The 23,337-nt window shown below is 51.2% G+C and overlaps 2 protein-coding genes across 2 annotated transcripts in view; both read right to left on the reverse strand.

Moving 5' to 3' along the window:
- Positions 1-4,213, reverse strand: part of plekhh3 (pleckstrin homology, MyTH4 and FERM domain containing H3) — a 32,365-nt gene extending 28,152 nt beyond the window's left edge. The window contains exons 1-2 of the mRNA XM_033034762.1: positions 3,391-4,213; positions 1,551-1,808 (exon numbers count right to left, since the gene is read on the reverse strand). Of these exons, the coding sequence (XP_032890653.1) occupies positions 1,551-1,808; positions 3,391-4,213 (1,081 nt within the window). The remainder of the gene's footprint in view (positions 1-1,550; positions 1,809-3,390) is intronic.
- Positions 4,214-5,775: 1,562 nt separating this feature from the next.
- On the reverse strand, positions 5,776-6,810 carry ccr10 (C-C motif chemokine receptor 10). Its single transcript, XM_033034763.1, has one exon. The coding sequence runs from the start codon at positions 6,808-6,810 to the stop codon at positions 5,776-5,778; it is 1,035 nt and encodes a 344-aa protein (XP_032890654.1).
- Positions 6,811-23,337: the final 16,527 nt, after the last annotated feature.

Genomic DNA, 23,337 nt, shown 5'->3' on the forward strand with positions numbered 1-23,337 from the left:
GGAGTGGGCGGATGCATGGCAGATGATGTTTAATGTGGAGAAATGTGAGGTTATCCACTTTGGTAGCAAAAACAGGAGGGCAGATTACTATCTAAATGGCATCAAGTTGGGAAAAGGGGAAGTATAACGGGATCTGGGGGTCCTTGATCATCAGTCTACGAAAGCAAGCATGCAGGTACAGCAGGCAGTGAAGAAAACGTATGGCATGTTGGCAAAGAGGTCCTTTTTTTATATATTATACAATATATGTTAATGATTTGGACGAGGGAATTGAATGCAACATCTCCAAGTTTGCGGATGAGACGAAGCTGGGGGGCAGTGTTAGCTGTGAGGATGATGCTAGGAGGCTGCAAGGTGACTTAGGCTGGGTGAGCGGGCAAATGCATGGCAGATGCAGTATAATGTGGATAATGTGAGGTGGATAATTTGGTGGCAAGAATTGGAAAGTAGACTATTATCTGAATGGTAGCCGATTAGGAAAAGGGGAGATGCAACGAGACCTGGGTGTCATGGTACACCAGGCATTGAAAGTAGGTGCAGCCGGCAGTGAAGAAAGCAAATGGTATGTTAGCATTCATAGCAAAAGGATTTGAGTATAGGAGCAGGGAGGTTCTACTGCAGTTGTACAGGGCCTTGGTGAGATCACACCTGGAGTATTGTGTACAGTTTTGGTCTCATAATCTGAGGAAAGACATTCTTGCCATAGAGGGAGTACAGAGAAGGTTTACCAGACTGATTCCTGGGATGGCAGGACTTTCATATGAAGAAAGACTGGATAGACTCGGCTTGTACTCGCTAGAATTTAGAAGATTGAGGGGGGATATTATAGAAACTTACAAAATTCTTAAGGGGTTGGACAGGCTAGATGCAGGAAGATTGTTCCCGATGTTGGGGAAGTCCAGAACAAGGGGTCACAGTTTAAGGATAAGGGGGAAATCTTTTAGGACCAAGATGAGAAAAAAGAATTTCACTCAAAGAGTGGTGAATCTGTGGAATTATCTGCCACAGAAGGTAGTTGAGGCCAGTTCAATGGCTATATTTAAGAGGGAGTTAGATGTGGCCCTTGTGGATAAAGGGATCAGGGGGTATGGAGAGAAGGCAGGTACAGGATACTGAGTTGGATGATCAGATTGAATGGTGGTGCAGGCTCGAAGGGCCGAATGGCCTCCTCCTGCACCTATTGTCTATTGAAGTATCTGTGGAGAACATGGATATATCACACTTGGAGGAGGTCCCTTTGTCCACAAACAAACCACTGAATCAGTCTGGAAAAGGGTCTTGACCTGAAACGTCACCTATCCATGTTCTTCAGAGATTCTACCTGCCAACTGAGTTACTCCAGCACTTTGTGTGCTGTTGTGTAAACCTGCACCTGCAGTTCCCTCGGAAACCCTGCCGGGGTCTGGGAAGGAGCGGGGGCAGTAACGGTGGCAGGAGAGACGGGGTGGCTGGCCATGTGGGGGTGTGAAGGGTCAATGTACCACCACCCACCTCACCCCCCACCACCCCACTCTCCTCCTGCCACGTTCCCAACCCCCCCCCCCCCAAACCAACACTCACCGCCCTGACTTCCAGCAACTCCTCGCCTTTATCAGCGTCACCGTCGTCCCGGCCCAGCAGACGGAAGCCTCGCCGGCAGCACAGGAGGCAGCACATCGCGGGCAGAGACATCGGGATCGGGACCTGGGCCCGGCCTCTCCAAATCCGCACCTCCTTCTCCCGCTCCCGCCCCCGCCTCGCCACAAACGCCCTCAGTGGCCGTGGGAGCAGCGGCCTTTTGTGGTGCCCGGTCCCTGTTACTGCGCTTCCTGTGGCGGGAGGGAGGGGGAAAGGGGGAGGGAGAGAGGGAGGGAGGGAGAGAGAGGGAGGGAGGGAGAGAGAGAGGAAGGGAGAGAGGGAGGAAGAGAGAGAGAGGGAGGGAGAGAGGGAGGGGGAGGGAGAGAGGGAGGGGGAGGGAGAGAGGGAGGGAGGGGGAGGGGGAAAGGGGGAGGGAGAGAGAGAGGGGGGAGTTGGAGGAGGAGAGGGGGTGAGAGAGAAAGTGGAGAGAGAGAGATAGTGGGGCGAGGGGGGAGGAGACAGGAGAGGTGACTATTCCCCCCAGGCACCCTCTGCGTCACAGGGCCGGCCCAGAGCACAGGGAACCGCCCGGCTGCTGGCATCATGTGGTCAGTGGCTCTGGGCCAGTGGGGAGGAGCACTGGGCCAGAGGGATTGGGCTGGCTGGGCCGGAGGGGTGGGGGGTCCACTGGGCCAGTTGAGGAGGTGGCACTGGCGCTTGGCCAGTGGTGACAGCTGTGGTGAATGTTTGAGTTTGTTTCCGGTGGCCGATGCTGGCCTCCGCCGTGGGCCGCAGCTGCAAGATGGACACAGAGTGCTGGAGTAACTCAGCGGGTCAGGCAGCATCTGTGGAGAGAAGGAATGGGCCGCGACCCTGTTCCACGCGGTTTGTGTTGGCGCTCGGGAGAAGGCAGGTACGGGGAACTGATTGTGAATTATCAATCATGATCACAGTGAATGGCGGTGCTGGTCCGAAGGGCCGAATGGTCTCCTCCTGCACCTGTTGCCTATTGGTCCAGGAAGAAGCGAAGGCCCCTCATAGGTCGATGGAAATATACAGCACGGAAAAGGCCCTTCGGCCCACCCAGTTCATGCTGACCATTACCACTCATTTATACTGACCCTACAATAATTCCATGTATTTAATCTGCCCACATTCATATTATGTTCCCCGCAGATTCTCCCACTCGCCAACATATTTGCAGCAACTTTCTGTAGCCAGTTAAACGCTCAACCCACGCAGTTAGCGAAGTAGTTATAGACCCGCAGGGGCCAGTGGTCAATGGCTCCAAGTTTAGATGGGAGAGTAAACAAAGTGATCATCAGTTTAGTTTATGGTCACCTGCAGCGAGGTAGAGTGAAAAGCATTTGTTCCTACACGGTGCTCGTGGTGTAGGAACAGCGGCCAGGCTCACACACTCAACATCCATCACATCTTTATGTTCAAATATAACAACAGGTGTGTTGAGACTTACAATGACATTGTCAGGTTTAGCGGCTCCGGATCCCGGTCGTCACCATGCCAGGCGGGGGGGGGGGGGTGCAAGGGGAGAGGGTGGGGGCAAGGGGAGAGGGTGGGGGCAAGGGGAGAGGGTGGGGGAAAGGGGAGAGGGTGGGGTGAGTTGGTGACCCCAAGGGGGAGCCGGGAGGGGGGCGAGGGGAGGAGGGTGGGTACAAGAGGATCTCCGCTTGTTGAGGGGGTCGCGGGTTCAGACTAAGGACCTGCCGGTCTGGACTGAGACCAGAGAAACTTCCTCATGTTTGTTTTCTAAGGAACCAAGGTGCAGATTTTCTTCAGCTGATCTCTGCTTCGCGCTCTGACTGTCCGTCTCACCTTTGACCAGCAGAGGGAGCAGCTCGGTCTCATTCCCATCAACCCGAGAGGAAGTTGAGGACAGAAGCGTCGATGCATCTTCTGCACTTGCACCGCTACTGCCTGACATTGGGCACTGGCACTGGGCACAGGGCACTGACACTGGCACTGAGCACTGGCACTGGGACTTGACACCGGCACTGGGCACTGGCATTGGGCACTGGCACCAGCACTGGGCGCTGGCACTTGGCACCGGCACCGGCATTGGGCACTGGCACTTGACACCGGCACTTGGCACTGGGCACTGGCACTTGGCACCGGCACCGGCATTGGGCACTGGCACTTGACACCGGCACTTGGCACTGACACTGGGCACTGGGCACTGGGCGCTGGCACTTGACACCGGCACTGACATTGGGCACTGGCACTTGACACCGGCACTGGGCACTGGGACTTGACACCGGCACTGGGCACTGGCACTGGGCACTGGCACTTGACACCGGCACTGGGCACTGGGACTTGACACCGGCATTGGGCACTGACATTGGGCACTGGCACTTGACACCGGCACTGGGCACTGGGACTTGACACTGGCACTGGGCACTGACACTGGGCACTGGCACTGGGCACTGGGCACTTGACACCGACACTGGGCATTGGGCACTGGCACTTGACACCGGCATTGGGCACTGGCACTTGACACCGGCACTGGGCACTGGCACTTGACACCGGTACTGGGCATGGGCACTGGCAATTGACACCGGCACCTGGCACTGGCACCGTGACCAGGGCAAGGCTCACGCTGTCTCCGTGGACCAATGAGGCCTTTGATAAAGTTGTGCATGGCAGACTGCGGGATCCAGGGGGAGTTGCGACTGGATAGAGAACTGGCTTCATGGAAGGAAGTAGTGGGTGATTGTGGGAGGTTGTATTTCAGATTGGAGGCCCGCGTCTAGCTACATGCCTCAGGTATTTCACATGTTTTCAAGGGGTAGGAGTGAGATGAAGAAAAACTTCTTCACCCAGAGAGTTGTGAATCTGTGGAATTCTCTGCCACACAAGGCAGTGGAGGCCAATTCACTGGGTGTTTTCAAGAGAGAGTTAGATTTAGCTCTTAGGGCTAACGGAATCAAGGGATATGGGGGAGAAAGCAGGAGCGGGGTACTGATTGTGGATGATGAGCCATGATGGCGGTGCAGGACCGAAGGGCCGAATGGTCAACTCCTGCATCTATTTTTCTATGTTTCTATGTATTGGTGCTGAGTCTATTGCTGTTTGTGGTTTATATTTGGATAAGGATGTACAAGACATAATTAGCATGAAAGCAACGTGGTGGTGGTACAGGATCTTGATCAGTTGGGCTAAGGGATGGTTGATGGAGGAAGGTGAGGTGTGAATTCTCTAATTGTCAGTAACTTCTACACACACTACCCTACCCCTTCCCCCCCCCCCCCCCCCCCCCCCCCCCCCCAAACATCGCCCATCCTTTTTCTCCAGAGATGCTGCCTGTCCCGCTGAGTTACTCCAGCACTTTGCGACTATCTTCGGTGTAAACCAGCATCTGCAGTTCCTTCCTACACACTTTGTCGGCAGTTCCACGGCCAGCGGGCGCGACCATCAGATCTCATTGACATGGGATATTCCCTGACCATTGTTTCAGCGAGAAAGTGGACATTTGCTGTGCCGGCCACGTCTCACAACCTCTCTGCTGCTTCAGGCGAGACCCTCCCACCCTCCCCTCGCGAACATCGGCAAACCTCCCGGTGGAGATATAAGTGAAGGTATCGGCGCAGACACGTGCAGGTGAGGGTGAGGCTGATGCAACGCTGAACTTTATTACCAAAACGTTAAAATACAGGAACATTTTTTGTAACAATTGCCACGATTTCGAGCGGCCACACCTGGAGCAGTGTATGGGTCAGACCACACCTGGAGCCGTGTGTATAGGTCAGACCACACCTGGAGCCGTGTGTATGGGTCAGACCACACCTGGAGCCGTGTGTATAGGTCAGGCCACACCTGGAGCAGTGTATGGGTCAGGCCACACCTGGAGCCGTGGGTATGGTTGTACACGGATTAATGACCAGGTGCTGGTTTAAACAGAAGATAGACACAAAGCTGGAGTAACTCAGTGGGACAAGTAAGTGAGTTACTCCAGCTTTTTGTGTCAGGGCGATTATAGACACATGGCTGGGGGAGGGATGGGACTGGCAGCGACGTTCTGGGCTACAGATGGGTGGGATTAATCAAGGGGAAGGGGGATACCACGGGAATGGGGGGAGGGTGGAAAGGGGGCAAACAAGCTTTGGGAGAATGTAACGGAGTTTCACTGGGACAGGCCGACCGGATCTCGCCCCCGACCCCGGGTGTCGTGCCTCTCCCCCCCCTCCGGGGCCGCGGGAGGGTCTACCGGGTCACGGTGCTGATATCGGTGTTGAGGTTGAAGGCGCGGCTGGAACTCAGGCTGTTCGGCCTCGCTCTCCGGCGCCAGCGACCCAGACACCGGAGCAAGTTGCTGCGGAACTTGACGCCCACGAAGGCGTAGACTAGCGGGTTGAGACAACAGCGGGTGTAGGCCAGGCTGCTGGTCACCTGCAGCGCCAGGTCTCGCCGCTTGATCTGCTCACACTCCAACCCCGCCCTGCCTCGCACCGTGTCCAGCAGCAACATGATGTTGTAGGGTGTCTGACACAAGACGAATACCAGACCGACCAGCAGAACCATGCGGACTGTCCGGTGCTTCTCCAAGCCGCGCACCTGCAGCAAGGTGCGAACAATCACTGAGTAGCAGAAGGTCATGACCAGAAGGGGTAGCAGAAAACCCAGCAACATCTCGACGGCCGGAGTGGCCACCCGCATCCAACTGTTGAGGCCGGCGGTGTAGGCGAGGGGGCAGAGGCGGGCGGAGTACTGCTTCACCCGGCTGTAGAGGAGGTGAGGGACACTGAGCAGCAACGAACTGACCCAGACAGCCAGACAGATGTGGCGGCAGAGGCGCAGCTGGCGAGAGCGCAGTCTCCGCGCCGCCCGGGCCCACACGATGGAGAAGTAGCGGTCGATGCTGATACACATGAGTAGCAGGAAACCGCTGTACAGGTTCACCTTGTACACAGTGTGTACTAGCGCGCACAACACCGGGCCAAAGACCGAGCCGGGCTGCGAGGCGGCGGCATGGAAGGGCAACGTGAACAGAAACAGCAGGTCGGCCACGGCCAGATTGAGCAGGTAGATGTCAGTTACTAATAACCGCTGGTGTTGCGCGTATGTCGCCAACACCAACCCGTTCCCCAGTACCCCCAGAGTGAAGACCAGCGAGTAGACACACGGCTGCAGTAAAACCACCAGCCGCTGCAGCTCGCTCTTGTCACACAGCTGCGGGTATTCCGAGTAGTCGTCCGTGTTGGTGCTGAACTCCTCTTGCGGCACATCTGTCGGCGACATCTGGAAAATCACAACCAACCAACATCAGCTGCAGCTCAGCGGACCCGGCACTGCCCCACAGAGACCAGCAGAGACCAGCAAAGACAGCACTGCCCCACAGAGATCAACACTGCCCCACAGAGACCAACACTGCCCCACAGAGACCAGCAGAGACAGCACTGCCCCACAGAGACCAGCACTGCCCCACAGAGACCAACACTGCCCCACAGAGACCAACACTGCCCCACAGAGACCAACACTGCCCCACAGAGACCAGCAGAGACAGCACTGCCCCACAGATTCCAACACTGCCCCACAGAGACCAATACTGCCCCACAGAGACCAACACTGCCCCACAGAGACCAGCAGAGACAGCACTGCCCCACAGAGACCAACACTGCCCCACAGAGACCAGCATTGCCCCACAGAGACCAGCAAAGACCAGCAAAGACAGCACTGCCCCACAGAGACCAACACTGCCCCACAGAGACCAACACTGCCCCACAGAGACCAGCAGAGACAGCACTGCCCCACAGAGACCAGCAGAGACAGCACTGCCCCACAGAGACCAGCACTGCCCCACAGAGGCCAGCAGAGACAAACACTGCCCCACAGAGACCAATACTGCCCCACAGAGACCAGCACTGCCCCACAGAGACCAGCATTGCCCCACAGAGACCAGCATTGCCCCACAGAGACCAACACTGCCCCACAGAGACCAACACTGCCCCACAGAGACCAACACTGCCCCACAGAGACCAACACTACCCCACAGAGACCAGCAGAGACAGCACTGACCCACAGAGACCAGCAGAGACAGCACTGCCCCACAGAGACCAGCAGAGACAGCACTACCCCACAGAGACCAGCAGAGACAGCACTGCCCCACAGAGACCAGCAGAGACAGCACTGTCCCACAGAGACCAGCACTACAAACATAGAAAGATGGAAAATAGGTGCAGGAGGAGACCATTCGGCCGTTCGAGCCAGCACCGCCATGCATTGTGATCATGGTTGATCGTCCCCAATCAATAACCCGTGCCTGCCTTCTCCCCATATCCCTTGACTCCACTAGCCCCTAGAGCTCTATCTAACTCTCCAAATCCATCCAGTGATTTGGCCTCCACTGCCCTCTCACCTCAGTCTTAAATGACCTCCCCTTTATTCTAAGACTGTGGCCCCTGGTTCTGGACTCGCCCCACATTGGGAACATTTTTCCTGCATCTAGCTTGTCCAGTCCTTTTATAAGTCTCTACAAGATCCCCCCTCATCCTTCTAAACTCCAGTGAATACAAGCCTAGTCTTTTCAATCTTTCCCGATACGACAGTCCCGCCATCCCAGGGATCAATCTCGTGAACCTACGCTGCACTGCCTCAATCACAAGGATGTCCTTCCTCAAATTAGGAGACCAAAACTGTACACAATACTCCAGATGTGGCCTTACCGGAGCCCTATACAACTGCAGAAGAACCTCTTTACTCCTATACTGAAATCCTCTTGTTATGAAGGCCAATATTCCATTAGTTCACACTGCCACCCAGCTTTGTGTCAGCCGCAAACTTGCTCATAATTCCCTCTTCCAAATCATTAATATATATGGTAAACAGTTGCGGCCCCAAACACCGAGCCTTGCGGCATTCCACTCGCCACTGCCTGCCATTCTGAAAAGGACCCGTTCACTCCTACTCTTTGCTTCCGGTCTGCCAACCAATTTTTTATCCATGTCAACACCCTACCCCAATACCATGTGCTCTAATTTTAGTCACCAGTCTCCCGTGCGGGACCTTATCAAAGGCTTTCTGAAAGTCTAGATACACTACATCCACTGGCTCCCCTTCATCTATTTTACTTGTCACATCCTCAAAAAATTCCAGAAGATTAGTCAAGCATGATTTCCCTTTCATAAATCCATGTTGACTTGGACTAATCCTTTTACTGCTATCCAAATGCCCCATTATTACCTCTTTAATAATTGACTCCAGCAACTTTCCCACCACCGAAGTCAGGCTAACTGGTCTGTAATTCCCCGTATTCTCTCTCGCTCCTTTCTTGAAAAGTGGGATAACATTAGCTATCCTCCAATCCACAGGAACTGATCCTGAATCTATTGAACATTGGAAAATGATCACCAATGCGTCCACTATTTCTAGAGCCACCTCCCTGAGGACCCTTGGATGCAGACAATCAGGCCCAGGGGATTTATCATCCTTCAGTCCCATTAGCCTACCCAATACTATTTCTACTAAAATTATAAAATTATACTGCCCCACAGAGACCAGAAGGGAACATCACCGACACATACGCACCATCAGCGGCCAGCAGAAACCAGCAGAGACCAGCAGAGGCCAACAGGGACGGGCACTGCTGCATAGAAACCAGCAGAGATCACCACTAACACGCAGAGACCAGCAGAGGGATTAAGGGAAATTAATAGTGACGGGTTGGAACAGATTCAGGAAAAGGAGTGGAGCAGATTATATCTTCAGCATCTTAAGGTGGACGTTCCCATGGCTGCTGTTCCCTCGGATAATAAGAGGTCCCGACAGAAATATTTGCATTGTCACTTGACACAATGTTGTTGAGGGCGAGGAGCATTTAAAGGTATTTTACCCAGAGTGGCGCCAACACCAACCCGTTCCCCAGTTCCCCCAGAGTGGCGCCAGTGCCAACACCAACCCGTTCCCCAGTTCCCCCAGAGTGGCGCCAACACCAACCCGTTCCCCAGTTCCCCCAGAGTGGCGCCAACACCAACCCGTTCCCCAGTTCCCCCAGAGTGGCGCCAGTGCCAACACCAACCCGTTCCCCAGTTCCCCCCCAGAGTGCAAAAGACTAAGAGATGATTATATAGAGGTGTATAAAATAATGAGGGGAATAGATCGGGGGATGCGCAGTGTCTTTTACCCAGAGTTGGGGAATCAAGAACCCGAGGACATGGGTTTAAGGTGAGAGGGGAAAGATTTAATAGGAACTCGAAGAGTAATGTTTTCACGATGATGGTGGTGGTGGTTGTATGGAACAAGCTGCCTGAGGAGGTCGTTGAGGCAGGTCCTATAACAACATGGATAGGTAAGGTTTATGGGCCAAACTGGGGGAACGGGATTAGTTTAGATGGGGCATTTGGGTCAGTATGGGCACGTTGGGCAGAATGGCCTGTATCCGTGCTGTATATCGCTATGACGGACATTCTCTTCACTACCTCCCTCTCCCCCACTTCTCCCCCTCCCTCTCTCTCTCTCTCTCTCTCTCTCTTCTCTCCCAACCCCCTCTGCCCATCCCATGTCCCTCTCTCCCACACCCACCCCGCAGCGCCCTGAGTCGGTGGCAGACACCGGTTACTGACCCAGTTGTCGCCCCCGCCCGCACCGGCTCCATCTCCGTCTCCCATCCGCACAACTGCCGGTGTCCACGCGCTCTCCCCCCGGTTACTGATCCGTAGTCAGAGCGTGTCAGCCGCAGTCTGTTCACACTCCGCAAAGTGTGCAGGTTCTGCTGAACGGCGCCTGAACTGCCCCCTCCGGCGGCTAGACACACCCACCGCCGCGCTCACTGACACACTCCCCTGCACACTCCCCTTGCACACCCACACTGACCACTCATACTGCATACTTACACTCCCCCTGCACACCCACCCCCTGCACACTCACACTGCACACGCCCCTTGCACACTCATACTGTATACTCACACTCCCCCTGCACACCCACCCCCCCTGCACACTCACACTGCACACGCCCCTTGCACACTCATACTGCATACTCACACTCCCCCTGCACACCCGCCCCCTGCACACTCACACTGCACACGCCCCTTGCACACTCATACTGTATACTCACACTCCCTCTGCACACCCACCCCCTGCACACTCACACTGCACACGCTCCTTGCACACTCATCTGCATACTCACACTCCCCCTGCACATCCACCCCCCTGCACACTCATAGATACATAGATACATAGAAAATAGGTGCAGGAGTAGGCCATTCGGCCCTTCGAGCCTGCACCGCCATTCAATATGATCATGGCTGATCATCCAACTCAGTATCCCGTACCTGCCTTCTCTCCATACCCCCTGATCCCTTTAGCCACAAGGGCCACATCTAACTCCCTCTTAAATATAGCCAATGAACTGGCCTCAACTACCCTCTGTGGCAGAGAGTTCCAGAGATTCACCACTCTCTGTGTGAAAAAGTTTCTTCTCATCTCGGTCCTAAAGGATTTCCCCCTTATCCTTAAGCTGTGACCCCTTGTCCTGGACTTCCCCAACATCGGGAACAATCTTCCTGCATCTAGCCTGTCCAACCCCATAAGAATTTTGTACGTTTCTATAAGATCCCCTCTCAATCTCCTAAATTCTAGCGAGTATAAGCCAAGTCTATCCAGTCTTTCTTCATATGAAAGTCCTGACATCCCAGGAATCAGTCTGGTGAACCTTCTCTGCACTCCCTCTGTCTATAATGTCCTTCCTCAGATTTGGAGACCAAAACTGTACGCAATACTCCAGGTGTGGTCTCACCAAGACCCTGTACAACTGCAGTAGAACCTCCCTGCTCCTATACTCAAATCCTTTTGCTATGAAAGCTAACATACCATTCGCTTTCTTCACTGCCTGCTGCACCTGCATGCCTACTTTCAATGACTGGTGTACCATGACACCCAGGTCTCGCTGCATCTCCCCTTTTCCTAGTCGGCCACCATTTAGATAATAGTCTGCTTTCCTGTTTTTGCCACCAAAGTGGATAACCTCACATTTATCCACATTATACTGCATCTGCCAAACATTTGCCCACTCACCCAGCCTATCCAAGTCACCTTGCAGTCTCCTAGCATCCTCCTCACAGCTAACACTGCCCCCCAGCTTAGTGTCATCCGCAAACTTGGAGATGTCGCCTTCAATTCCCTCATCCAGATCATTAATATAAATTGTAAATAGCTGGGGTCCCAGCACTGAGCCTTGCGGTACCCCACTAGTCACTGCCTGCCATTGTGAAAAGGACCCGTTTACTCCTACTCTTTGCTTCCTGTTTGCCAGACAGTTCTCTATCCACATCAATACTGAACCCCCAATACCGTGTGCTTTAAGTTTGTATACTAATCTCTTACATAGAAACATGGAAACATAGAAATTAGGTGCAGGAGTAGGCCATTCGGCCCTTCGAGCCTGCACCGCCATTCAATATGATCATGGCTGATCATCCAACTCAGTATCCCATACCTGCCTTCTCTCCATACCCTCTGATCCCCTTAGCCACAAGGGCCACATCTAACTCCCTCTTAAATATAGCCAATGAACTGGCCTCGACTACCCTTTGTGGCAGGGAGTTCCAGAGATTCACCACTCTCTGTGTGAAAAAAGTTCTTCTCATCTCGGTTTTAAAGGATTTCCCCCTTATCCTTAAGCTGTGACCTCTTGTCCTGGACTTCCCCAACATCGGGAGCAATCTTCCTGCATCTAGCCTGTCCAACCCCATAAGAATTTTGTACGTTTCTATAAGATCCCCTCTCAATCTCCTAAATTCTAGCGAGTATAAGCCAAATCTATCCAGTCTTTCTTCATAAGACAGTCCTGACATCCCAGCAATCAGTCTGGTGAACCTTCTCTGCACTCCCTCTATGGCAATAATGTCCTTCCTCAGATTTGGAGACCAAAACTGTACGCAATACTCCAGGTGTGGTCTCACCAAGACCCTGTACAACTGCAGTAGAACCTCCCTGCTCCTATACTCAAATCCTTTTGCTATGAAAGCTAACATACCATTCGCTTTCTTCACTGCCTGCTGCACCTGCATGCCCACTTTCAATGACTGGTGTACCATGACACCCAGGTCTCGTTGCATCTCCCCTTTTCCTAGTCGGCCACCTCTTATGTGGGACCTTGTCGAAAGCCTTCTGAAAGTCCAGATACAACACATCCACTGGTTCTCCCCTATCCACTCTACTAGTTACATCCTCGAAAAATTCTATAAGATTCGTCAGACATGATTTACCTTTCGTAAATCCATGCTGACTTTGTCCAATGATTTCACCACTTTCCAAATGTGCTGCTATCCCATCTTTAATAACTCTCTAGCAGTTTCCCCACTACCGATGTTAGACTAACTGGTCTGTAATTCCCCGTTTTCTCTCTTCCTCCCTTCTTAAAAAGTGGGGTTACGTTTGCTACCCTCCAATCCTCAGGAATACTCCAGAATCTAAAGAGTTTTGAAATATTATCACTAATGCATCCACTATTTCTGGAGCTACTTCCTTAAGTACTCTGGGATGCAGCCTATCTGGCCCTGGTGATTTATCGGCCTTTAATCCATTCAATTTACCCAACACCACTTCCCGACTAACCTGGATTTCACTCAGTTCCTCTATCTCCTTTGACCCGCGGTCCCCTGCTATTTCCGGCAGATTATTTATGTCTTCCTTAGTGAAGACGGAACCAAAGTAGTTATTCAATTGGTCCGCCATATCCTTGTTCCCCATGATCAACTCACCTGTTTCTGACTGCAAGGGACCTACATTTGTTTTAACTAATCTCTTTCTCTTCACATATCTATAAAAACTTTTGCAGTCAGTTTTTATGTTCCCTGCCAGTTTTCTTTCATAATCTATTTTCCCTTTCCTAATTAAGCCCTTTGTCCTCCTCTGCTGGTCTCTGAATTTCTCCCAGTCCTCTGGTATGCTGCTTTTTCTGGCTAATTTGTACGCATCATCTTTTGCTTTGATACCATCCCTGATTTCCCTTGTTATCCACGGATGCACTACCTTCCCTGATTTATTCTTTTGCCAAACCGGGATGAACAATTTTTGTAGTTCATCCATGCAGTCTTTAAATACCTTCAATTGCATATCCACCGTCAACCCTTTTAAAACTAATTGCCAGTCAATCTTGGCCAATTCACGTCTCACACTGCACACGCCCCTTGCACACTCATACTGCATACTCACACTCCCCCTGCACACCCACCCCCGTGCACACTCACACTGCACACGCCCCTTGCACACTCATACTGTATACTCACACTCCCCCTGCACACCCACCTCCCTGCACACTCACCCACCGCCGCGCTCAGACACACTCCCCTGCACACCCACCTCCGCACCCCCCCTGCACAATCACACTGCACACTTACACTGCACACTTACACCCCCCCTGCACACTCACACTGCATACTCACACTCACACTCGCACTCCCCCTGCACACTCACCATTCCACACTAGGACTGATGTGAATCCAACTGTGGGAATGGTCAGCATGATTGGCAGTGATTTCAGTGACCCGCAGGGCCGAGTGCTGACGCCTCCAATATCCCCACCACGTGTGTCATGGCTTGTCCATACATGACGTAGAGTCAGTGGGGCAACACCCGGTGCAGGGGGACCAGGGCTGATTCTAACTGCCATCTGAATCTGAGTGTAGAAGTGAGCGGGAAATGCAGAGGTGTCTCCTGGTAACCTGCTTATGGAGACAGCGGCCAACATCAATAGTCATTGAGTGATACAGTGTGGAAAAAGGCCCTTCTGCCCAACTTGCCCACACCGGCCAACATGTCCCAGCTACACTGGTCCCACCTGCCTGCGCTTGGTCTATATACCTCCAAACCTGTCCTATCCATGTCCCGCACGGGAGACTGGTGACGAAAATTAGAGCACATGGTATTGGGAGTAGGGTGTTGACATCAATAGAAAATTGGTCAGCAGACAGGAAGCAAAGAGTAGGAGTGAACGGGTCCTTTTCAGAGGGCAGGCAGTGGCGAGTGGAGTGCCGCAAGACTCGGTGTTGGGGCCACAACTGTTTACCATATATATTAATGATTTGGAAGAGGGAATTAGGAGCAACACTAGCAAGTTTGCGGATGACACAAAGCTGGGTGGCAGTGTGAACTGTGAAGAGGATGTTAGGAGGTTGCAGGGTGACATGGACAGGTTGAGTGAGTGGGCAGATGCAGTATAATATAGATAAATGTGAGGTTATCCACTTTGGTGGCAAAAATAAGGGGGCAGATTATTATCTCAATGGGGTTAGGTTACGTAAGGGGGAGGTGCAGCGAGACCTGGGCGTCCTTGTACACCAGTCACTGAAAGTTGGCGTGCAGGTACAGCAGGCAGTGAAGAAAGCTAATGGAATATTGGCCTTCATAACAAGAGGATTTCAGTATAGGAGTAGAGAGGTTCTTCTGCAGTTGTATAGGGCTCTGGTGAGACCACATCTGGAGTATTGTGTACAGTTTTGGTCTCCTAATTTGAGGAAGGACATCCTTGTGATTGAGGCAGTGCAGCGTAGGTTCACGAGATTGATCCCTGGCATGGCGGTACTGTCATATGAGGAAAGATTGAAAAGACTAGGCTTGTATTTATTGGAGTTTAGAAGGATGAGGGGGTTCTTATAGAAACATATAAAATTATAAAAGGACTGGACAAGCTAGATGCAGGAAAAATGTTCCCAATGTCGGGCGAGTCCAGAACCAGGGGCCACAGTCTTAGAATAAAGGGGAGGCCATTTAAGACTGAGGTGAGAAAAAACTTTTTCACCCAGAGAGTTGTGAATTTGTGGAAGTCCCTGCCACAGAGGGCAGTGGAGGCCAAATCACTGGATGGATTTAAGAGAGAGTTAGATAGAGCTCTAGGGGCTAGTGGATATGGGGAGAAGGCAGGCACGGGTTATTGACTGGGGACGATCAGCCATGATCATAATGAATGGCGGTGCTGGTTCAAAGGGCCGAATGGCCTCCTCCTGCACCTATTTTTCTATGTTTCTTCTATGTTTCTAAAAGGACAAATCAAATCCAGCAAAGATGATGAAGGAAAGGTGGAGCCCACAATGGTCCATTGTTGGCTGTGGAGAAGGTTGTTGGCATGCTGGCTGATGGGAGCTCAGTTTTCTTTAACCCTCTCCGTTCAGCAGCAGCAATGTGTGGTTTGTGCGTTGAGAATCTGTATCTTCTTGTGTCTAGAGAACAGGTGCTTTCTCAGACATATCTGGCCTCAGTACACATCTTGTACAAACTCTGACAGATGGAGGTGATAACATTTACTGCTCTGCACAAACAAAGCTGATAACAATCAGTCTGCAGCGAGAAGAGTTTGTCGATGCCTCACACGCAACGACAGCAGCCAGTCCACAACACTGATAATCACTGATTTAATCACCCAGCCACTACAAACTGCCTAAGGGTGGGGTATGGGGGGGCTTGTAGGGGAGTGGGAAGGTGGGGGAGGGGGGAAGGTAAGGGAGGGGGGAAGGTGGGGGGGGGGGGCAGGTGGTGGAGTGGGGGCAGGTAAGGGAGGGGGCAGGTGGGGGAGGGGGGTGTAAAGTGATACAATAACGCACTGTTGTCTTTACTGCTTTTATTAATAACTCACAAACAATACTGCACTAGCTGTACGTGGTCCGTCACACGAGCTAGAGAGAGATCAAGGGGTGGGGAGGTTACATTTATACTTGTGATATAGGGAGTGGTTAGTAGTGGTGAGGTCACTATGTTAAAGGAACATCTACAGGGGGCAGGTAGGGGAGGGGGGCAGGTACGGGAGGGGGCAGGTAGGGGAGGGGGGCAGGGATGGAGGAGGGGGAGGGATCAGAGAGGGGAGGTTGGGGCAGTGTACTGCAGGGAGAAGGACATGGAATCTAGGGTACAACGGTGCTGTCCATGTTGACAATATGTGGGTGTCCTGAAGGTGATAACAGTGGCTAAATCCTCAGGGTGTGACAGGGAGTGTGTGGATCATTGTAGGGAGTAAGGCAGGAAATTGCTGGGGTCTTGGCAGCCATTTCTGTAACTTTGTTAGCCAAGGTGAGGTACGAGGAGACTGAAGAGTGGTTAATATTCAGCCTTGATTCAACATTACATAGACTATATTATTCAAAAACTAAAATAAATAAACTCTTCCCTAATGTCTCACCCACCTGTGATAAATGTCTGTGTCAAGCATAGTGCATTCTTTTGTTTTTTGTACAAAAATACAAAAATTCTGGAATGAAATATTTGACATCTTTACAAAATTAATTAAAATAAAACTGGTACCAAAACCAGAATGGATTATTTTTGGAATATCGGAAGGTAACCATGAACTAAACGTGTTTCAGAAGAATTTACTCAATTACGGGCTAATAATGGGAAAAAAGCTCACACTTAAATTCTGGAAAAATGCGCCTACACCAACAATAAAAATGTGGATATCAAATATGTTTGAAACACTACATCTGGAAGAGATGAGATTCCTCTTAGCAGGTAAAGCAGACCAATTCCAAAAGACGTGGTCTACGTTTTTGGAACTATTACAAGCATAAGGTGCAATAGTAATTTAATAAATAAATAAAAGGTACCAGGATCTGGCAACGGGGGGTAAAAAAAAAACCAAAACAACAAAAACAGACTTGGTTGGTAGTCCCCTTTCTGCGGAGTTTAATGTTATAATAGAGCGATTGTTTCTCCTTTCTTTTTCCTTCTTTTCTAGGGTCTACTTTCTTTCTTTACTTCCTTCTCTAACTTCTTTTCTAAGGGGCTTTCTTTTCTCAACACTCTCCAGCACCTTCACGACTCTTGCGCACTTTCCTTACTTTCTTTACTTCTATCTTTTTCTTAAAGCTCAAAAAATGAAGCGGTACAAAAAATGTATTAAGACATATGTGTTGTGTAGTATTGTAACTTACCGTACTTCTAATAAAAAAAATAAATAAATAAAAAATATTCAGCCTTGATTCTAGACGAGCAGCAACGATGGGCTGGTCTACAGGCAGGGGCTGTCCGAGACAAAGTCGGCAGCATTTGCAAAGGCAGGGACTGATTGATAACAGTTGCACGTGTGTGTATGCAGGAAATCAACTCTCAGAACTTGCTCGGGTTGTTTGAGGAGATGACTGAAGACTGACAGGGCAGGGTGGTGCATGTTTTCTATATGGACTTCAACAAGGCCTTTGACAAAGTCCCACATGATAGGTTGGTCCAGAATGTCAGAAAGCACGGGATCTGCATTGGTGGAAGGAGTGAAGTTAGTGGCAGAGGGTTGTGTTCAGATTGGAGAGTGTGATGGTGGTGTACCACAGGGATTGGTGTTGGATCCATTGTTGTTCATCATCTGGATTCATTATTCAATGAGACTGTACTGTAAGTGGTGGGTGGTGGACAGTGAGATTGGTTATCTAATGTACTCAATAATCAATAACATTGATCAGCAACCTGCAACCTGTCTGTCGAATTCTCTGCCTCAGAGGGCGGTGGAGGCCGGTTCTCTGGATACTTTCAAGAGAGAGCTGGATAGGACACTTAAAAATAGCGGAGTCAGGGGATATGGGGAGAAGGCAGGAATGGGGTACTGATTGGGGATGATCAGCCATGATCACATTGAATGGCGGTGCTGGCTCGAAGGGCTGAATGGCCTACTCCTGCACCTATTGTCTATTGTCTATTGTAACAGTGAGCAAGAATTAGTGATGGCTGTGATCACTAGTTTGCAATACTGTCCATCCACTGGGTCACTTCATTAGACAGCACAGACACAGAATCTTCGGCCCAACTGCGGTGGCTTCCTGAGCTAGTCCCAGTTGCCTGTTCTTGGCCCCATCCATCCAAACATGTCCTTGAGAAAAACCTGTGCCAATGACATTTAAATGTTGTTCTGGCACCTGCGCCACCGACCTCCTCTGGCGCCACCGACCTCCAGTCTGAAGAAGGGTTTCGGCCCGAAACGTCGCCTATTTCCTTCGCTCCATAGATGCTGCTGCACCCGCTGAGTTTCCCCAGCAATTGTGTGTACCTCCTCTGGCAGTTTGTTCTATTTCCCACCGCCCTCTGCGTGAAACATATTGTTCCACATACCCACCACACTCTGTGTGGAAAAGTTGCATCTCAATGAACAATAGACAATAGGAGCAGGAGTAGGCCATTCGGCCCTTCGAGCCAGCACCTTAGGTTCCCTTTACAATGTTCTTAAAGCAATGATGAGTAGCAGTGGAAGGAAGGCAGCGGCAGGAGAGGTCCCAAGAGCCCACATAATGTCCTCCACTTCCACAAGGCAGAGTCTCAATGGGGAAATATCTTGGCTTCTGGCTTTGGAACCAGAAGAAAGACAGTGACCAATTTTAATTTTGTAAACCATTATCTCATCTCCACTTAGCCTCTTTCACTCCAGGGAAAATCAGTCTCTTTTGGAACATCGAACAGTACAGCACAAGAACAGGCCCTTCGGCCCACAACGTATGTGCTGAACATGATGCATAGACCATCACATCTGCCTGCATATCCCTTCATTCCCTGCATATCCATGTGTCTATCTAAAAGTCTCTTAAGCACCACTATCTTTCTGTTTCAACCACCACTCCAGCAGCGTGTTCAAGGCCGGATTTACGTTTAAGCTAGACAAGCTTAATTTTAGGGCCTCGAGATCTAGGGGGGCCTATTCACCTCGCTGCCTCACATACATACCGTAGGATCTAAAAGTGTCACACTCACTGTCGGGTATTCATGGTCCTCTAGTCGTGGGGGTGGGGGATTGGGAGGGGGGGGGCCTCACAAGTGAAATAGCTTAGGGCCTCTCTTCATCTAAATCCGGCCCTGAGCGCGTTCCAGGCACTCACTGACTTCTGTGTAAAAAACACTTACCCGGCAAATCACTTTGAAACTTTCCTCCTCTCACCCAGTATTTGGCTTTTCTATCCTGGGGAGAAGGTTGTGTCTAACTACAAGATCTATGCATCTTATAAGTAAATATATTTCTATCAAATCTCCCAGCCAATTCTGGCTTTCCAAGGAAAACAATCCAAATCTGTCCAACCTCTCCCTGTTACTAATGCCCCGTAATCCAAAGATCATTCTGGTAAACATGTTATACATCCTTTCCAACGCCTCCACATCCTTCCTGTAATGGGGCGACCAGAACTGCACACGATACTCCAGAATGTGGCTTAACCAAAGCCCTCTGAAGATGCATCATGACTTCCTGACTTGTACTCTATGCCCCGACCAATGAAAGCAAGCCTACCGAACACCTTTTTTACTTCCTCTGTACATCAATGTTGTTGAGGGTCGTGCCATTTATTGTATATTTTCCCCTTACATTTGACCTCCCGATGTGCAACACCTCACACTTGCTTGGATTAGACATCATCTGCCTCTTCTTTGCCCATTTCTGTAGCAGATCTGTATTCCACTCTGACAGCCGGCAACCCCAGTAATCTTTGTGTCATTTGCAAACTTACTAACCAATCTGTCTAGGTTTACATCCAAGTCATTCATAAATATCACAAACAGCAGAGATCCCTATGAAACTCAACTGGTCACAGATGCTGTCAATAGACAATAGACAATAGGTGCAGGAGTAGGCCATTCGGCCCTTCAAGCCAGCACCGCCATTCAATGTTATCATGGCTGATCATCCCCAATCAGTACCCCGTTCCTGCCTTCTCCCCATATCCCCTGACTCCGCTATCTTTAAGAGCTCTATCTAGCACAATGGTCCTTCCACCATCTTCTATCAGTGGCCAGTTCTGAATCCATGCAGCCAAGTCACAGCCTTGTGGCAGCGGCTCGTGTGCAGTCCTTCCGTCTTTTCTTTCTTTTTGTCCCGTTAGGTGTATGTTTTTGGTTTTAGTTTTTAGCCGTGTATATCATAGAAAGTAGGTGCGAGAGTAGACCATCAGGTCCGTCGAGCCCGCACCGCCATTCACTCATGGCTGAACACTAAACAGACACACTTACCCACAAACAGTAGACACAAGACACAGAACACAAGACACTACCCTCCCCTCTATACCGCTATCACCCCTCTCCACCCCAAGAACCGCATGATCTCCTGGGGGAGGCAAAAAACCGGATAAAAACCCAGGTCCAATTCGGGAAAAAAATCCGGGAAATTCCTCTCCGACCCAATCCAGGCGATCGACACTTGTCCAGGAGATCACTCAGGTCTACTATACTAACCATACCTAGGCCCATATCCCTGCCTTCTCCCCGTAGCCCCTTATCCCCTTGGCAGCTAAAAAACCATCTATTTTTGACTTAAATAAATTTAACGTTTCTGCTTCCACTGCTCCCTGGGGCAGTGAACTCCACAAACTAACCACCCTCTGGGTGAAGAAGTTCTTCCTCATCTCAGTTTTAAAAGAGCCCCCCCTCACTCTGCAACTATGTCCCCTAGTTCTAGCCTCCCCGATCATTGGGAACATCCTCGGTGCATCCACCCGATCAAGGCCCCTCACGATCTTATACGTTTCAATGAGATCGCCTCTCATTCTTCTAAACTCCAAAGAGTAGAGTCCCAGCTTACTTAACCTTTCCTCATATGTCAATCCCCTCATTGCAGGAATTAATCTTGTAAACCTTCGCTGCACTGCCTCCAGGGCTAGTACATCCTTTCTTAAGTATGGACCCCAGAACTGTACACAGTATTCCAAATGTGGTCTCACTAATACCGTGTACAGCGCATTTAGATAACGCACTTTCAGATGATTTTTACTACCCTTCCTTCCGTTTTTGCCCCTTTTACATCTAGAGCTTTATCTTCACACATTCTGGATCCTCCTGTCACATTTTGATTTTCCGCTTCCCTAGCCTCCCTTAGCTCACTGTACCCTTACTAAATCACTGCACCTTTAACCAAAAAGCAGAAATGCTAACCTGAGGTTGCACCCAATCAGCTGCTTCCTCTAGTCTGCTCCCACCAATCAGCGGCTTCCCCAGAAACCCTCCCTATGGAGTGTGGAACGTTACGGGATTTGGTAAGCTCTGACCCTCCACCGCTGTCTCCAACGGTCCTGGGTCTCCGCGAGAACAAGCCCCGTGCCCGACCCAAGCCCTCACCGCTCTGACCCTCCACCGCTGTCTCCAACGGTCCTGGGTCTCTGCGAGAACAAGCCCCGTGCCCGACTCAAGCCCTCACCGCTCTGACCCTCCACCGCTGTCTCCAACGGTCCTGGGTCTCTGCGAGAACAAGCCCCGTGCCCGATTCAAGCCCTCACCGCTCTGACCCTCCACCGCTGTCTCCAACGGTCCTGGGTCTCTGCGAGAACAAGCCCCGTGCCCGATTCAAGCCCTCACCGCTCCGACCCTCCACCGCTGTCTCCAACGGTCCTGGGTCTCTGCGAGAACAAGCCCCGTGCCCGACCCAAGCCCTCACTATATGTGGGGGGGGCGGGGGGGGGAAACTTAAAAAACTTTTAAATCTCTTCCCTGTACGGGGACCCGACCTTTTCCCTGTCGGGTCCCCGTTGTCGTTGGGGCCTAACATCGTGGAGCAGCCTCCAACCGGAATCGACCTGGGGCTCCAGTCGCGGAGCCTGCGGATTCACCATCGCGGAGCTAGCTGGCTTCGGAGCCTGGAGAGCTGTGGTGGCGCGTGGCTGCGACCCGCCTTCGGAGCTTCGGAGGCTCCAGCCGCAGGCCCTGTGGACGGTGACATCGGGACCTCGCGGGTCCCTGGTGGGAGACCGCTTTTCAGAGCTCCCGCAACGGCAACTTCTCCCGCCTGAATCGCGGGGTTAAAAACGACCCATAGCAGGGCCTTACATCGCCCGGCGCGGCTTAACGGCCGCGGGACTTACCATTACCCGCCAGGGGCTCCAACATCAAGACCCGGAGCAGGGCCTTACATCGCCCGGCACGGCCTTAACGGCCGCGGGACTTACCATTGCCCGCCGGCAGCTTTAACATCGGGAGAAGAATAAAGTACAGGGGAGAGATAAGACTTTACCTTGCATCACAGTGAGGAGGTGTTTGGAGATTCACTGTGATGGATGTCTGTGTAAATTGTGGCAATTGTGTGTCTTGGTTTTTTTCTTGTTCGTATGTGCGTTCGTAGGTAGATGGGACTAGGTGAGAGTAAGTGTTCGGCCTAGAAGGGCCGAGATGGCCTGTTTCCGTGCTGTAATTGTTATATCGTTATATGGTTATATGGTTATGACTGCAGAAATGAAATTTTGTTTGAATTTAGGTTCAAATGACAATAAACAGTATTCTGATTCTGATTCTAATCCCGTGCATCTTAATCTCGTGGATCAGCCTACAATGGGGGACTTTCTCAAATGCCATGTAGACAACATCCATCACCTTCATCACCACCTCGAAAAACTCAATCACTTCCAATTTCTGACCTACTACTCTGGTTCCAACCCCCCTACCTCTCTTGTTTAAACCCTTCCATGTAGCATCAGCAAACCTCCCTGTCAGGATGTTGGAGCCCCTCTTGTTCAGATGCAACCCGTCCCTCTTGTACTGGTCACCTCTGACCCAAAGCAACCCAATGGTCAGAAAATCAGAAACACAGCCCCCCGCACCAACTCCTCAGCCACACATTCATCTGTCCTGACTAGCACGTGGCACCAGGAGTCATCTAGAGAGCACTACCCTTGGGGTTCTGCTTTTGCCTAACTCCCTATGTTCAATGCACCATGACTTCCGGCTGCTCCTTCCTCCCCCTTGAGGATGTCATGCAGCTGCTCTGAGATGTCCTGGGCTCTGGCACCAGGGAGGCAGCATGCCATCCTGAAGAAGGCTCATGACCCATAACCTCACCTATCCATGTTCCCCAGAGATGCTGTTTGACCCGCTGAGTTACTCCAGCGTTTT

The sequence above is a fragment of the Amblyraja radiata genome, chromosome 16, assembly GCF_010909765.2.
Source record: "Amblyraja radiata isolate CabotCenter1 chromosome 16, sAmbRad1.1.pri, whole genome shotgun sequence".
Lineage (NCBI taxonomy): Eukaryota > Metazoa > Chordata > Chondrichthyes > Rajiformes > Rajidae > Amblyraja > Amblyraja radiata.